The 16,290-nt window shown below is 49.1% G+C and overlaps 6 protein-coding genes across 6 annotated transcripts; 4 read left to right on the top strand and 2 right to left on the bottom strand.

Moving 5' to 3' along the window:
* Positions 1-271: 271 nt before the first annotated feature.
* M430DRAFT_15551 (hypothetical protein) lies at positions 272-742 on the top strand (the record flags this gene model as incomplete). Its single annotated transcript, XM_024863277.1, has 1 exon — positions 272-742. One exon carries the CDS (start codon positions 272-274, stop codon positions 740-742), a length of 471 nt encoding a protein of 156 aa, XP_024725859.1.
* An 878-nt stretch (positions 743-1,620) lies between these two features.
* M430DRAFT_24674 (hypothetical protein) lies at positions 1,621-6,533 on the bottom strand (the record flags this gene model as incomplete). Its single annotated transcript, XM_024865113.1, has 2 exons — positions 1,621-6,336; positions 6,495-6,533. 2 exons carry the CDS (start codon positions 6,531-6,533, stop codon positions 1,621-1,623), a joined length of 4,755 nt encoding a protein of 1,584 aa, XP_024725858.1.
* A 1,425-nt stretch (positions 6,534-7,958) lies between these two features.
* M430DRAFT_165907 (hypothetical protein) lies at positions 7,959-8,475 on the top strand. The gene is made up of 2 exons (XM_024863491.1): positions 7,959-8,114; positions 8,178-8,475. The coding sequence occupies exons 1-2, from the start codon at positions 8,058-8,060 to the stop codon at positions 8,376-8,378; spliced, it is 258 nt and encodes an 85-aa protein (XP_024725857.1). The 5' UTR covers positions 7,959-8,057; the 3' UTR covers positions 8,379-8,475.
* On the top strand, positions 8,455-9,061 carry M430DRAFT_165905 (hypothetical protein). The gene has a single exon (XM_024863490.1). It carries the CDS (start codon positions 8,573-8,575, stop codon positions 8,909-8,911), a length of 339 nt encoding a protein of 112 aa, XP_024725856.1. The 5' UTR covers positions 8,455-8,572; the 3' UTR covers positions 8,912-9,061.
* A 507-nt stretch (positions 9,062-9,568) lies between these two features.
* On the top strand, positions 9,569-10,424 carry M430DRAFT_165901 (hypothetical protein). Its single transcript, XM_024863489.1, has 3 exons — positions 9,569-9,790; positions 9,839-10,292; positions 10,371-10,424. Exons 1-2 carry the CDS (start codon positions 9,719-9,721, stop codon positions 10,250-10,252), a joined length of 486 nt encoding a protein of 161 aa, XP_024725855.1. The 5' UTR covers positions 9,569-9,718; the 3' UTR covers positions 10,253-10,292; positions 10,371-10,424.
* A 762-nt stretch (positions 10,425-11,186) lies between these two features.
* M430DRAFT_83741 (glycosyltransferase family 2 protein) lies at positions 11,187-12,386 on the bottom strand (the record flags this gene model as incomplete). The annotated part of the gene is made up of 1 exon (XM_024869615.1): positions 11,187-12,386. A coding segment is annotated over one exon (1,200 nt), but the record flags the coding sequence as incomplete, so codon positions are not given.
* Positions 12,387-16,290: the final 3,904 nt, after the last annotated feature.

The following is a 16,290-nucleotide window of genomic DNA, read 5'->3' as shown; positions in this document are numbered from 1 at the left end:
CGAAATAAACCCGCGGATTGCGAGGCCCAGTCACGTACCTATGTACCTATATAATATAATCCTCTCAATTATTTCCATTTGTTCCTTGGAACCAAGAATCTCACAGCCCATACTCATCTATTTCTTTCCTTTTTTTTTTTTTTTTTCGCGGTGCTGGGATTTTTCCTCGTCGTTTCATTTCGAAAAGCAAAGAGAAAGCAAGTATACATACCTTATAAGAAGGCCCTTGGTGCAAGGGAGAGGAGAGAGATCTGTCTGTTCCTGAAGAAAAATGTCAGAAAACTCTACCATCCCCTACAATCTGCAAACGCACTGTTCCCAACCCAACACCACCCTCCTCCTCTCCACTCCCAACATCACCCACGACGCAATCTCCAACCACATACCCAGCATCGACATCATCCCATCCACATATCTCAACATGACCTCCTCCTCCTCCTCCTCCTCCCCGCAAGTCCTCACCAGCGACGGCTACTACTCCCTCAACGACTATTATACCTTCCTCTCAGAAGAAGAAGGAAATCTAGATATAGACACCACCACCACTACTGCACAAGCATCATGCATACATCGCACTGCCCCCGTGGGAGTCCAAGGGAAATGTTTCGATGGGAAGCAGAGCGAGGTTAAGAAGAGTGAGGCGAGTACATCGCTGTGGAGAAGAGGCAAGAAGAAGAAGAAGAAGACGGTTAGTGCGGCGCTTTTGATTGCCTTGGGTGTCGCGGGGTTAGTCATGGGTTGAGTGAGTGTTTGTGTGGGTGCGAGAGATGAGTTTGTGCTAGGGCTTCCTTCTTCTGGCGCTGATGAGTTGGTGGGAAGGAGAAATTGGAAGAAGGGAGAATAATCTTCAGAAATCCCCTAGGGTGTTACAGGTCAAGAGATAGATAGATGGGTAAGTAAGCAGATTCTTCCCCATTTCCTTTCCCATAAAACTTCACGACTAATTCTAAGCAAGCTTCAGGCTCAGCTGACCTCCCAAAGTCCGTTCCTGGACTTCAATCTTTATACTGCAAAGCATAGATGGAGGAAATCTTGGAAGGAAAGCTGGGGTGACTAGGCCATTGCGGAGGAAATATCAGAAAGAAGCAGGAGGATACGGAAGGTAGTGTATCACAGGGAAAGGAAACTCTGTATATCTGGATAGGATATGCGCGGACCGAGAGCGTTAATTTGGGATGGAGGAGGAATTAAGCGCAGAATGCCAAGCAAAGTGAAACAAGACGTGGTATGCAGATAGGTATGCCACTTGGACATGCCATGCCTTTACATGGCTTGATATAAGGGGCCACCATTAGAAAACCCTACCTCCGCTCAGGATTCCGTCATCTAATTTACACTTGTAAGAGTACTGTGTTGTGAGAATTAATTAAGCATTATTCCATCGGCCTCTTACAGCGCCCAGCGAAATATGTACAGGAACGAACGGGTGTATATACAAGAAGCATCCCCTCCCACCCCAATCAAAGAAACACGTGTCTTCGTGTGTGTGTGTGTTGATACCACAACCGGCGTCAGACCATAATGGCACGCCTTTGCCATATTCCTTTCCCATTTTGCTACCCCCCTTGCCAAGTTCCCAAAACCCAAAAAGGAAATACATGTATTGTAGGAGAAAACTGATCAGTCGTCAAGCCTGAACATTCTCCTCAGCTTCCCGAATTTCTTCTTCTTCGCCGCCTTGTCAGTGCCGTTCGAATTCAACTCCCCAGGTAAGCCTTGCACTGTAAAACGCCTTGTTACCAGATCTGGTTCAGTAGTGGTTTCGCCGCCCACGGCAGCGGAAGCGGCAGAAACAGACGCGGTATTGACATTAGCCAATTCGGCACTCGCAACGGTATCCCCTGCATCAACTGACAATGGTCTTCCATCATCGTTAACAAGGGCGGGCGCAGGGTCCTGAAGTGGCCAGGAGGCGACATTGTTTCTTTTCTGGAGTTTGGGTGAGCCGAGTGTCGAATGTTGAGAACCATTCCGCTTCATAGCTTGAAGGTCGGACCTCGAACGCTCAAGAGGTGTATCTCGCCTCGCTGCAGATTCTATGTCTGGTTTCCGGACCTTGGAAGAAGGATCCGGCTTCTTGCGTCGGAGGATGGACATCAAATTCCCGCGGCCAGATCGTCCGTCTGGACTAGTTGTAGGTGAGATTGGGCTGCCCATAGCATTCCGGCCCGACCCATTGCGGCGAAGAGAGCCAGATGCAAGTGCTGCCCCTTGGTTTGATGTAGCTAGAGTTGTACTATTTTGTTTCACCTTGGATAATTTGCCCGGTGAGGCAGGTGGTTTCTCGTCGTCACTGTCTGGTAAATCAGTCGAATCACCATCTTCAACGCCCGGCTGACGAGGGATTCCGCGTACAGGCTGACCCGCCCGCATAGTCCCGCGCCCAAATCCACCGCCCGCGTGGGGTGGTAGAACATCTTCATCATCATCACTTGAATCTACAAAGCGGCTGCGGAATGCAGGACGAGTATCTTCTTCGTCGCTAGAATCAGCAAAACGGCTTGCCCGCTGAGACACAGGTCGTCCAGTGCCAGACTTAGATTGCCCGCGCCCGAAACCAGGTATGCGTACGGGAGATTTGCCACGCTCCCTGTTACCACGGAGCGTAGGCGCGTTGTAAGAATTCCGCATGGATGTGCGCATAGAGGTTTGGGGAGGGGCCTGGGGTGCAGATACAGCTGGAGCTGCACTGAATGGGCGGCGACTCGTTGTAGAGCCTGTAGGAGATAATGATCGTAGACTAAATCGGCTTGAAAGAGGCGACTGCTGACCCCCGAGTTCGTTATCGGTAGGACCACGCATCGAGCGTCTGAAGCTAGTGTTTTCAGCAGCTCTAGAGCGCTTGAAGCTACTATCGCTATCACCAGAACCTTTACGTCGAAGTATAGGTTTCGCAGATTTTGCAGGTTTGCTAGCGTCCCCGTTCGCTGCTGCTATTGCGCTGGCATGCGTGTTCGCAGCAGCGGGTTCAGCCCTGGTTTCTGGGGGAGGTAAATTCAGAGGTTGGGGCTTCTTCACTAACGTTGCTCTTGGCTGGGTAGTTTCGGGCGACTCTCGCCATGATTGGCGCACGGAACCTTGAGCCCTCATAGACTTCCTCATGTGAATATCCGTCGCTGTACTAGGAGGCTCTGGACGCATCGAGATCCGCATAGCAGGTATATAGCTACCGGCAGGAGCTCTGGTTCCAGGCTGGATCATGTAGGTACGTCCATGCTCAACGGGTTGAGGTTCTACCACTATTTCAACCGGGTTTGGTTGGATTGTCGCCTTCTTTTTCTTCTTGGCTTTGGGGGATGGCGCTGGCGCTTCCATAGTTGAATCGGACGCTCCAGATGCTTCTGCAGCTGCTGTTTCTCGAGCTTGCTGTTCTAACTGACTTTTCTTCTCGGCGGAAAGCGAACCCCAATATTGCTGTGCCTTCTCCCAACCCTCACTGAGTTCAGGTGCGCTAGATTTCTTGCCAACTTGACCATTCTCATGGGTCATCTCTCTCGTTTCTACAGGGCTCTCGGGAGGAGTGGTAACTGCAGTGCCAGGAGCTACTTCTTTAACAACCGGGCTTTGGACTACAGCATCCAATGACATGAAGCCACCTTCAACATCTGATAGGTCTTCGGCAGCATCACTGTATAGACTCGCATCAGACTCTTCGGTTTCCTCCATAATGACAGGGTGGCCATTCGAGTTCTCTGGTATTTTATTCAGCACATGAGGATTTGGAACAGCTCCTTCAGGAAGTGGCTCTGCAATGCCAACTGTGGCTGGAGTCGCAACAGGAGTTGCCATGCCATCGTCTTGAGACTCGCTTTCTGAATCTGAATTAGTGCTCCCCTCCCAGCTACCAGGCACAGGCATGTCGGGCCACTCTCTCCTCTTATTTGTTTCCTCCAGAGTAGGTGTTGCTGAAGATACGGAGATCTCTGGGATCCCGCCATTGGTCTTGCTCCCGTCGATCTTGTCCTCATCTTCTGAGGCAACGTGTATCGCTCCATTTTCCAATCCGCGGGTTGAAACATCGCTGCTGGCAGTAGTAACTCCAACGTCCATTTTGTCCGCGCTACCCTGGGAAACGAAACTGTCACTTTCAGAATGATATTCGTTGCCTTCCACAGATGTCACTTGAGGAGGCAGTGGCTCGCGTGATTTTGATATGTTGGCGGCGTTCTTTGATGCAGCATCTTGAGAAATAATGGCTCCTACAGCATGATCATTCGACTGGCCCAACGGCAACTCAATCACATCACCAGTCGGCGTGGTAAATAGGGGCGAAGAAGGCGTAGCCACGGAGGTGTCAACACTCTGTACATGTTCTGCCGGCTTCACCAGTGGCCGTTCCTCCACAGGTTCCCGATTGTGCTTTCTCTCTCGAACACTGCCAAACGAAGGCAGAGCTGGCCTTGGTTGCATGATCTTACCGTCAACGTCTTCGATCATGGTTGGCTCCCTCTTGCCACGACTGCCAATGTTAAACCAACCTCGTTTTGCCCGTGGGTCCTGCTGTGGGCCTGCTGTAACTGGGGGGGCAATGGGCTCTTGTCCAGCTGCCTGTACGACGACGACATTGCTCTCGTCGAAGCTGACCCGGACAGCTTTCTTCCTCGGGAGGGGCTGCTCTTCGGATTCCACACTTGAAGCATTGGATACTTCACTGTTGGTATGTCTGTGGCCAAGGCCGGCTTCACCCACGGGAGACTGCCGTCTAGGAGAATCGGAGGAAGAATTCTTCAATGCTGATTTTCGGGGCGAAACTGACCGTGCTGGGGGCTGATGTTTCACGGCTAGATGATCAGGAGTTGGGGCAAAATGAGCAGTTCGCACTGGGCTGACAGAATGTACTCTGCCACCACGGCCATTCCCATTTGTTGTGAGCCCTTTGTTCTGTGGTGTGATGGGTGCCGTATCCGAGTTAACTGGTGCTGGCGTGAATTGGCTCGTAGATTGTCCTTGCGCAGAAGCAACGGATGCAGAGTGTTGACCTCTGGTATGGCTTTTACCTGCGGATGAGCGAGGTAGTGGTGTTGGTGAAACCGTTCGAGTGGCTGCACTCAATTTGGGAGCGCGTTGTCCGTCAACCGGTCTGTGGGTATCGTCTTCCTCCTCCTCCCTCTCCCTATCTTCTCGCACGACCGATGGCCTCTTGGCCAGCAGCGCTCCTGCCCGAGTATTGAAGGTCCTTGGTTGAGAGTAATCGCTTTCGTTGTCAGATGAATTGGGAACATATGAGTGTTCATCGCTGTCAGACTCGCTCGCAACCACCACCACCTTCTTTTTCTTCTTCTTCGGTGCCGTCGTTGCTACAGTCGCAGTTGTCGGTGCGTTCGTAGGCTTAATAGGTGTGGGATCAATAGGGGCTGACACGGGCACAGGGGCCGGCTCTGGAGCTGGCGCAGGTACGGATATAGGTTGTTCGACGGTCTGTTCTGAAGCCTCCTCAGCAGCCCTCATTTCATCTACCGCTGTGCCTCTCGGCCTCCCCCCAGCCGTGCCATTTGCAAGATGTGTCCCAGTATATTGCTTAGGTGCCACCCTCTTCTTTTTCTTGATGGGGACGTGTGCAGCATCCTGTATTTTCTGCTCAATCGCTAAGACTTCGGCCAAGGGCAAGAAGCTGCGGGTGTTGGGGTCATAGACCAGATTTGGGTTAGTAGGGGAGAAAATTCTCGGCGGATTTGTCCTTTGTGTTGAAGGAGATGTTAGCCGTCTCTGACTGACAGGTGATGTCGGCCTTGAACTCGTAGGTAAGGAAAAATTGACGGACCCTCTACTTGCTGGTCGCTCTATACCTGTTAGCTCTTGCACACTGGGCAGACTTGACAATCTTTGCCCGGACCTCCCAGGAGGCGTCCTAACGGTCGCAGGTCCTAGGCTTGATCCTCGTCCAGTGGCTCGGTTTGGAGGCGGGGACGCAACGCGCATTACCGGTGCTTCCATACTGGCCGCTCGTCGATGCGCGCCAGATGCTGTCCGCGAGATATTCTTCGGAATTGCGGGGACTGGAGGCGCATCCGCTGCACTTGGTACGGCCCGTGCTGGTGAGGGGTCCCTAAAGGTCCGTTCACTCATCGATCCAATGCTGGCTCTGCGCTCCAGCATTGCGCCTCCTGGTCCCTTTATGGATCCTGCGACCGAGCTTCCCATGGATGAGGTCGAACCAGCGCGGCGGAGCATCCTCTTGGTTTGGACATCGCCCACGGATATTGGAGTCGTTGGCCGGGACCGTAGGGCTGCAGCGGCAGCGGCGGACGAGAGCGACGCATTGGAAGCCTGGTTCCTTAGGAAAGCCGAAGCAGCGGCCGTGGCTGCAGATGGGTTGGGATTGGAGATATTCGGAGGCTGTACGTAGAGAGCAATTAGTAGCTGTTCTGCAGGAACCAGTATGCACGGTCTGATAGATGGAGATGTTGCATGATTCTTTCCAATGCAGACCAGTAATGCGCCCGTCGCATGCGCGCGCGGGCGAGCTTTGGAGCATAGAGGAGATCACGACTTACCGGGTTGGAAGATCCCCTCTTCCTTCGATTTCCGAACATGTCGACCTGTAGGCAAGCAGCCTCTGGACCTCTGCCAACCAAGGGCTAATGAGGATAGTATCGCATGGAGAAAAACGAGTTGGGAGACCTGAGAGAGATCGGGGAGAGCTTCCTGTTGGTATGACGATGGAGGCGATGATGACTTGGCGCCGCTCAAGACAGAGCGCTGCGATTGGTCTGGAGACGGTGGGGATAGAGGCCGTGGAGTGCGCGGTTATTGGAACTGTGGGCCTGAGGCGGGACTCTGGGACGGGCGTGGAGCAGGCAGAGGGCCTCGAAGAGTCGGAGAGGCGATCGAGATTCGAAGGCTCTCAGAGCAGGCAATTTGGAGCAATCGTGAGGTTGTTGATAGATTGAACGGTGCTCAGAGCGCTCGAAGGGAACAGAGAGAGAGACTAAATAAATAGCACTAAGACGAAGGCTTCCCTGAGGCTCTCTGCGGGCTCTGCTGTGTGCATCATGACTTGTTTACCACGACAGACGGCCAATCATGGTTCCTGGCTGCGAATTAATGATGGTGTAAATAGCCAGAACCCTCCTGGGACCGTCCTAACTCCAAGGGATCAGACGCAGAGACATGCCCTGGCCACTTGACTCGTTTGGGAGACTGTCCAAGCGGGCGGTTGACAGAGGCAGCGGGAGGCAGCGCGAGAGCATCAGCTGTTTTGAGAGAGCGACTGAGTAGGCTATTGGTTCGGGGACGATCTAATTGTCGACCACAGTCGATTGTGGTGTGGTCCCGGGCAACTTAGGACTGGAGAAGACCGGCGTGGTGGAGTCGTGGAAACGTGAAAGGTTAATAAAGCCACACTGCGGGTCCCGATCTCCCTGCGGACCTGCGCTGCCGTGTTGTTGGCATTGACGATGACGTAGTTGCTTCTGTCCTGCTCTCTCTCATATGTTGTCTCCTCTTGTCCGGCTTCCTTTTGCCCTTGTCTGTCATGCGCTAGGTAATGATTGACATATCATCCACGAAGGGATTGCTATCATAATGCCTCTAAGGGAAGGGAAGGGAAGTATCTTTGTCCGAAGTCACGTGAGAGAGAAAGGCCCTTAAGCTGAGGTAAGGTACTGGATACATTTAGGGTTCAGCTAAATCAACTACCTTACATTTACAACTTATCGTTGCTCAACCCTTGTTGTCTCGCTCTTCTTTAATCGCTTCTCTGTAAGAGCATTAGTCCAATCCAAGATGCAGTCATCCTGGTCGCGGCAGAAATCACATGGTCCTTGAAGCCGTCTGCTTGCAAGGTTCGAGGAGCCTCAACCTGCGCTCTGATAACACTGCATATACTATATCTGGGGCATAAGCACCCAATCCTTCCCCCTGCACTGCTCGAAGTCAGTCTGACATCTGTTTGGGGTACAGTAGTACATAATCGTCTCTTTATCATGCTTCCCCCGTGCATCCATCCCGCCCTCTCTTTGCAACACACTCTCTAATCCTTAACCACAAACATGAAAGATTCCGAATAATTCACTCAGCATCCCTCCATTGTTTACTTGCGGTAAGCAGGACTGCCGATGCAATATACCAAGAGCCCTGGTCGTGGTAAATCACACCGTCCGTGGGTCGACGAAGTGGGTCGCTGGTTTCAATAGCAACCGACAGGAAAGTCCTCAAGCTGATGGCAAAATTTCAAGGAGCCATCAACATTGATTCCACCTCGCATTCCTCCAGGAGATGCACATATCATGGTTCAAGTTCATCACTACTATATGATTGGCCAGAATCAAAGGAGGCTGCCAAGCTTCCCGCCCAAAAAGCACAGCCTCGCTCAGCCTTCCAATCTCACAATTAGAACAACTTCGCCAACTCTGGCCATGCACCCCTTGAATCCTTAATTCAGCCTTCCATGTTTCATGATTTACACCTGCAAATATATCAAAATGAAGTCTCCTCATTCTGCTAGTCCCTCTCTTTCCGTATTTCTTCTCTCCCATCCGATGCCCCAACTCGCCATCATCCTCACACCTCCATAAAACCTACCACCTCACTACACACCTCCATCGCTCCACCGTCTAGAAATCATCACAAAATGGCAAGCTCTCTCGCGGCGACAGCCAGCATTCCGAGCTCACACGCCTGCGCCTTGATAACAGCCAGCGGGGCATGTCTAGAAGCCCCAAAATGGAACGGTTCCGACATTACCACCCATCCCAGAAATACGGGACTCGATTCTACTGGGGATAACAGAAATGCTTCTGGAGATTGTAACTATGTCTATTGCTCTCTCACGGAACCGGAAACAAAGACGGAACGAGAGAGCGTCCGGACGCGCACGGAAACGGCGAAGGTCCCCAAGGAGACGGGATCGAAATTGGCACATCTGGGCCTCTGTATAGCGCTCTTGGGACTCGTTAGTGTGGCTGTATAAAAAATTCTTGTGAGGCTTTGGATGAATAGGACTTCAAGAGGGGTATATCTGGGTGGGCGTTTCAAAGGGTGGCATCTTCGCCGCGATTTCAAAAAGATTCTTTTGTATATTTATATATGTGGCGTTCAAAGCATTCAAGGTGTTTCGGGGATAAGAGAAAAACAAATCATCCTTTTTATTCTATCTATTTTGATTTTCCCAACATATATCTCTCTCTTCAACCCTTGTTTGAGCCCCAATCACATGGTCCTCAGGCGGACCAGGCCAGACCAGGCTGAAACTACTCTCTCTGACCCTCCAGCCTCGTCCCCAAGCCAATCCCTCCCTATGTATGTATTTCCATCCCACATTCTCTCCAATCATCTCTCTCCATCCCATCCCAGACATTTAATCCCTTCATTTCACTTCCTTCGATTCGCCTACCACATCTCCCTTCCCCACCGTACCGACGCAAGGCTGCGCTACGCCTCAGCCGCATCCTCCAATCCAACAGGAGCACTCATCTAGCTTCCCACACTTCACGCTCCATCCTCTTCACCCCTCCTCTCAATCTACAATTCCTTGAGGGAATACCAAGCGCCTCATCCTTTGTCCAGTGCGAGGTATGGGAGAGAGGAGGAGATATAAGTCAATGTATCTCCTCGATTGGTGGGGGTTTACTGGAATCTGAGTTTGACAGGAGTGTAGGAGAAGAAGTGTGTTCCTCGTTATAGAATCTCTCTCTCTCATCTTCTCATCTTCTCATCTCGTCTCTCCTTCTCTTCGTTCATTCCTGGCAACACATAACATAACATAACATTACATTACATGCAACGCCTTCCTTCCATGACACCAACAACAATGGCCATCTCAAACTCCATACCAACAGCAACAGCAGCAGTAACAACACCCCCCAAACCCCACCTCACGACGCTCATCATCCCGCAGCCCTTCCCTCCCACCTCCCAACACCAACACCAACACCAACAGCACCATCCCCAGCAGCAAAAACTCCACATAAACCCACATCGCACCCAGCACCACCATTCATCTAACCATTTCCCCGCCTCTAAACCCGCCACCAGCACCCAACAAGAAGATATCCTACGACCGCGTTTGCGACCCGCTCACAAACATCTGCGTCCCATCCGCACAACTCATATGCAAGATCTGATCACTCCGTCCAGCGCTGTTGCTGCCTTTGGGTTTCCTCTATTCCGCGCTGATAATGGGGTGGTGAAAGAGAATGAGAATGAGAGAGAGAAAGAGGAGGGGGAGGATGTATGGAAGGAGATGGTTAGAGATTTGGTGGAGGGAACCGGAAAGGTGATGAGTGTTGTTAGAGGGTGGTTTGCGAAGTGAAACCGCTTTGAAAAAGAGTTTGGTTGATATCTTAAATTGGGTATGTATATACGTGTGTGGTTTTCCATCTATTCTTTTGGAGAGGGGCGTGTTGGCAGTTAACTAACTCGTGGTTTAGAAAAGCATTAAGATGGTGTCTAGGTAAAAATTGGGGTTTCTCGGAGTTTGGGGGTGTTCTATACACTAGATATAAAGAAATGTATTATCATCTATGTCCTATCCTATCCTATCCTATCTCGCTCACATTCGAAATCGAAAAACTACTTGCCTACACTATTATTTCGAATTCTATCTCTTTGACTTACTTTACCTATACGAATTAGATAAGCAAATGCAAATCTAGAATCTGAGCTCAGAAGATCTAGAAAGTTCAGGATCACCGTGGTACTGATATGAAATTTCAAAATACACGGAATCTGCAGGATGCAGGTTGAACAAATCATAGACAAATACTTAGAAGCTTCTTGCACTGTCTTTTTCATTGAGGCTGAGAGGGCTGTGTAAGATGGATATGTATCTTAGAGATGGGAAAGCTCATATCTTTTACCTATGTATATATTTCTTTCACAAATGCATATGGTGGAACTCGAAAAAGTAGGTTTTTTTGGTGTTTTATTTGTGCCAGGTGAAAATAACAGCAACGCTACCGTATAAAGAATTTGTAAAGCAAAAACAGAACTGTGAAGATTAAGAACCCCCCTCTTTGTTCCCGCATAATGTCTTTGTAAGACTCTCTCTAATGTGGAAATATAGAAAATTCTATATTTCCCAAATATTAACCGCCCAAAGAATCCCAGAAATGAAACAGAAAATGAAATAAAAATGAAATAAGAAATGAAATTATGAAACCAGAGATGAAATTTGAAGTACCTACCGACCTGCGGAGGTTACTCACATTCTTTTCTTCTCTCTCCGCCTCCTATTTGATGCCCTTTCGGCCACTCCAACCAATATTGCGCGCCGTGAAGAAAGCCCAGATCTTGAATAGGCTGTGCACGTATCCAAATAGGAGACCTAGTGGGAGCATGACCCAAAGATCTTGCGGCTCTCGTCGCATATGCTCTATTGGTTTGATGAGTTTGGAGACCAGGATTGCAAGGAGTAACGTACACATGTATTGCGTGTATCCAGAGCGATAGAGCGTGTAGATGAGTAGTGGATCGTAGATGATTGCAATGTTGACGAAGGACGAGATGAACATTGCGTAAGTCGTCCAGGGGTGTACTGACCAGCAGTTTCGTTCGGCAAACAGTGAGGTAGAGTTGGAACGCCATGTCGTTCGCACCCATCTTATGAGCTGTCCGCGGAATTTCTCAACTCCTCCTGTGGTTCCTAGTGACGTTTCCATAATCGCATCAGGAGCATTATGGAATACGGTCTTCCATCCGTGATTGACCATCCAGCGCGTTATGTAGTTATCGTCATCTACCTTCATCGGACCCACGGTGCCCCAGAACCACATCTCTCTAAGATATCCCTTGCGGAAATCTATATCTTGCATGATCGAAGTTCGGACGAGGGCTGTGCGGCCGGAAATCACGAATACGCCACCGTCCAGGTTGTAGGTTGCTGTGCACTCAAAGTTGTGACGCTCGAGATACAGGCAGGCGATGTAGTTCATGAAACTTTCCCAAAAGCCACCAGAGCGATCACGCCGGACGTGCTTGATGGTACCGACGATTCCGACTTGAGGGTCTTCCATTGGTGCCAGGATGCTCTTGAGGAAGGTAGTGGGCCAGAACACATGATCATCTGAGTACACTATAAACGGTGTGTCGACTTCTAGAACCCCTCTGAGGAGCTGAGCTCTTTTGTTAGCTTCCGTTGTCGCTAGCACACTCACCTTTCCATTATTGCCATGTCGGGCATCGATAGTGGAACAGACTTCTCGTGCCTTTGTGAACTTGGCCAAGCCGACGGTGACCACGATTACTTTGTTTGGGCGGTTAGCGAGAATCGATTCAATACATTCGATGAATTCGGCATCGAGTTCACCTACCGTGGGGACGATTACTGTGATGTCTCGAGGAGAGAAGGTGGGATGGAGTGGTTGTCTAGCTGGTTTTGTCAGAAGATAGAAAGAGATGGTATGGACGAATACCTTGACAAACTTGAATGCTGTAAGGGCGATAAAGGCTAGAAGCCAAGCCTGTGATGTAAGTTTCTCGACTAGGTTCTGTAACAAGGTATTCTGATATGACTTGAAGCCAACAGCGAAGATGATAGTAACGATGACGGGCCGCCATTTGAGAAATGAATAGAACACAGGAATGGGGTTGTAAGGGGTATTGTCTGAATTGAGCCTTTGCAGAAGTGCAATGCAAAGAACAATGACTGTTGAAACTACTGCTAAGATGGAAGAACAGTAGACAGCGGTTGAGATGCAATTAATGCAAGTATTGGAGAGATCTGTTGGGAAAGCAAGAGTTGACCCCCCGGGGAGGGTCACGAAGTCTGGTAGGAACATCATGATGAGATTGTTTGGTTTTGTTTGGTTTTCGTTTGGATTTCGTTTGGTCTGAAGAGTAGATGATTCTGAGGATGTAGATGATTGTGATGATTGTGTTGATGTAGATATTCTTATGTGTGATGGAGAAAAGAGACTATAGGGAGACTTCTGTCCGATTTAAATACGCAAATAGAGAATAAAAGAATGGATGTTCCAGAACAGTAGAATATGAGTGTATTTGTTAATAGATTAGGGGTAGGACAATTGAATAGTTCGTCCAGAACAACAGAACTTGAGCAGTCTTTGTTGATCCATTGAGGATAATGCAATTGTTCATGAGAAACAAAAAGAATCTGAAGTACGAGGTCTGTCTTAGAACAAAAGAACATTGGCCTTTTGTTTTTCGGTATAATAGCATTGTAACAGCTTCTCATTATATCAAAGGGATCAAAGCACGGCAACTTTTCCCTTCTTTGTATCCTAGAACAATGTCCTAGAACAATGGGAGAAGGTTGAGGAGAACAAGGACGGAAGATTGTACGACATGAAAGTATAATGAACAAGCAATATCTCCGAGGTCCGAGCCGGGGACTGCTTTTGATCCCTGACCATAGCATACTGCTAGTCAATGTAAATATACGCACGGTTCGATAGTGACAATAGGCTGGCCTTTTCCATTGATCCATTGTGCCCGACAAGAACGAACTACGTTCATGGTCTCTAATCTTTACTTCAAACCGAGGAAGAGTCTGGAAAACAATGCCTGACATGTTGGCAAATGCTATGATGAATGAGAATTTGGACTGTTCTCGGTACAGCAACGAAAGTATGAATGGAGAACCAAGGGAACCTTTTGAAAACGAGCAATTTTGAGAAGAAACACATTCAATGCTACTCAATTGTACAAATCAAGGCAGAACACTAATCCACGTAGACTCAATTTTCGAAAATGAACAGACAGAGATAGACTTTCTCTGGGATTTGCTCAGTAGAGAAAGGGGAGGAATCTCGCAAGTTGCAACTGCGAGTTCATCGATCAATCTAGAGAATTATCAGGAAAGAGACGCCTGGCTGGAGCCTCCTCTGGTACTCCTTCATGACAGTGATGCTAATGATTCAGCTGGCGAGGTTCTTTGAGAAGTAGGAAAGAAAAGAGCCAAGGCAAGGCTCTTCACAGTGATCCCGTTCTTTGAGCGACAAAGTGCTCCTATCCTTTTTCTAGACGGCGGAACTTTCCCGCTAGAACATCGTACATTGTATCAAGATTCACAATCAAAGTATACTGATGGTCTTGACTTCTGGATGGAATGGTGCTCTTCGGTCTATCATGTCATGATTTGGGAGGTGGGATGTTGGATTTTGATGTTTTCAACCGCTTATTTCCTAGCCAGAATAAGAAGGGTAAACACGTGACAGCCCCCCCCCCCCCCCCCCCTTAAAGAAACTTAAAAAGAAACAACTCTGTTGGATAATGAATTGCTACGTAATTAAGTATTTAGATTGTTGAAAAGGGGTTACTCTAAATGTAAAGCGTAGTATCATAAGATCGACGAGACATCACTTTTGATTAGTTAACTTTGTAGTCCAGCGTATGTTCTTATAAACTGAATCTACTAAAATAGAAGTAAAGGAATACGATATTGATCTTAGAAGCTACTCTCCTACACGACTTTATTAGAAAGCTAATCAACAACTGAGGAGCTTAATTAGCAGTCTGGTAACCTACAAGTCTCCTATAAATATTGGAGCAGTGTATCCAAGTAAGCACCTACTGGAAAGTTTCTCGAATATCCCGTGGTGATCTGCAACCATTGCTTACAGTAACATGAACCCTTCCAGTTCGAGTTACTTTAATCATTCAATCATCCAATCATAACAAAAGCAGTCCATTAATTAGTACCTCGTAAAGTAACCATAAAATACAACGCACATGCATCGCTACCCGCTCTACAACGCCTGCCGTGGCATAAAGATACCTCCCATCCCATCGTACCGCTCTACCGTAACCTCACAAGAACCCTTTACTCATACTCATCTTCCGACTCAGACTACTCTTTCGCTCGGGGACCTCAACCCCATTCTCCAGCGCTTCTCTCTCGGCCCCAATCCGTCCCCAACTCCCACTCCCTATGCTCCTCCGAATCGTTCCACCACTGTAGGCCCCCAGGGATTTTAACCCTTCTAATTCCCTCTCTAATCTTAGAGCCTTCTCCCTTTCCTCCCTCAACTCCCGCTCCGCCCTTCGTGCTATCAGCTGTACGTTACTCTCCGATGATTGCAGCTCATCGATCGTCTTCAACAATTTCTCGATCTTATCTCGAGAGCGCGAGACGTCCTCCTGGAGTTGTGTATTGGCCTTTTCCTTGCGCTCGATTTGCGATTGAAGGTCTTTGACTGTGCGGTCCACGTTTCGGACGCTGCGGACGGATTTGGAGTGCGCAGTTTCTTGAGCTTCGAGTTGGGCCTCCAACTGTTGACAGGTCAGTTTTCAGATTCACGATCTTGACAGAATTGAAAGAATTGGGAGCAAGAGGGGAACGTACCTCTTTGACACGACCATGAAGGAATCGGACATCTTGACTGGCGCTGGAGTAGCCTTTAGTTTCAAGATCAACGAGTTTGACCTGTATATCCTTAAGGCTTTTCTCCAACGCTGCTTTCTCCTTGCTAAGCTGTGCCGTCATCTCCCTCTCTGCCACTATATCCTTCTGCATCTCTGAAGCTAGCGCTTCCGCTCTTCTCATCTTTCCAACAGCAGCAGCAGCGATATCCTCCTGCTGCGCAAGATTAGACTTAAGCTCTAATATCTCGCGATCCATGCCCGCCGCATTGCGGAGAGATGGACTATCGCTATGAGAAAGATCTTCAAGTCCAGCTTTCGCTTCCTCCAGACGCATTTCCAGCCCCCTTTTTTCACGTTGCAGCATGTCACGCTCGGCCACTGCATCATCCACAGACGTGCGCAAGCTACGTACCTGGGATAGGAGGGAAACGATCTTGCCTTGCGCATCATTGTGTGCGTTGACTGCTTCATCGCGGGAGGCTTGGAGGTCGGAGAGGGTCGATTCGAGACGAGCTTTCTCTTTGGACCAAGTGGAGCTGTTGAGGACCTCATCATCCCATTTCGATCGGAGTTCGTCGAGTTCTTCTCGGAGCCGGGTATTTTCGGATTGCTTGAAGAGTTTCTCTTCCCTGGCGATGTCGAGTTCATGTGTCAGCGTTGCAAACTCAGCTTGGTACTTTTTGCGGGTTTGTTCCATGCTCGATTCTTTGTCTTCGATGTCCATGGCTCGTTGGCTTCGGTAGTCTTCAAGTTCGTGCTGGAGTCGTTTCCTGGCCTGGACGGCAGCTTCAAGGTCGGTAGAAAGATCTTCGAATTTCTCTTCATAGCTCTGGTTCTGTCTTTGAAGGTCTTCGATCGTCGCATCCATTTGTTTGCGCTCGGACATAATCTCTGCGCACGTTTCCTCAGCTTCCTTTGCCTGTGATCTCGCAAATTGTTCTGCTCGTGAGGCTTTCAGAACAGCAATCTCCGCTTGTTCAAGCTTGCTAAAATACTCGTCTGCCCGGGACTTGTAAAGTGAAAGCT

This window comes from Amorphotheca resinae (assembly GCF_003019875.1).
Source record: "Amorphotheca resinae ATCC 22711 unplaced genomic scaffold M430scaffold_1, whole genome shotgun sequence".
NCBI lineage: Eukaryota > Fungi > Ascomycota > Leotiomycetes > Helotiales > Amorphothecaceae > Amorphotheca > Amorphotheca resinae.
This window is presented reverse-complemented; position numbering and strand designations above follow the sequence as displayed.

Bases quoted from the DNA above. Each gene is read 5' to 3' on its own strand.
- M430DRAFT_165907 (XM_024863491.1), top strand. From the start codon at position 8,058: ATGCAATATACCAAGAGCCCTGGTCGTGGTAAATCACACCGTCCGTGG. The intron at 8,115-8,177 runs GTGGGTCGCTGG...CAAAATTTCAAG, and splicing joins ACCGTCCGTGGGTCGACGAA to GAGCCATCAACATTGATTCC.
- M430DRAFT_165905 (XM_024863490.1), top strand. From the start codon at position 8,573: ATGGCAAGCTCTCTCGCGGCGACAGCCAGCATTCCGAGCTCACACGCC.
- M430DRAFT_165901 (XM_024863489.1), top strand. From the start codon at position 9,719: ATGCAACGCCTTCCTTCCATGACACCAACAACAATGGCCATCTCAAAC. The intron at 9,791-9,838 runs GTAACAACACCC...ATCATCCCGCAG, and splicing joins TACCAACAGCAACAGCAGCA to CCCTTCCCTCCCACCTCCCA.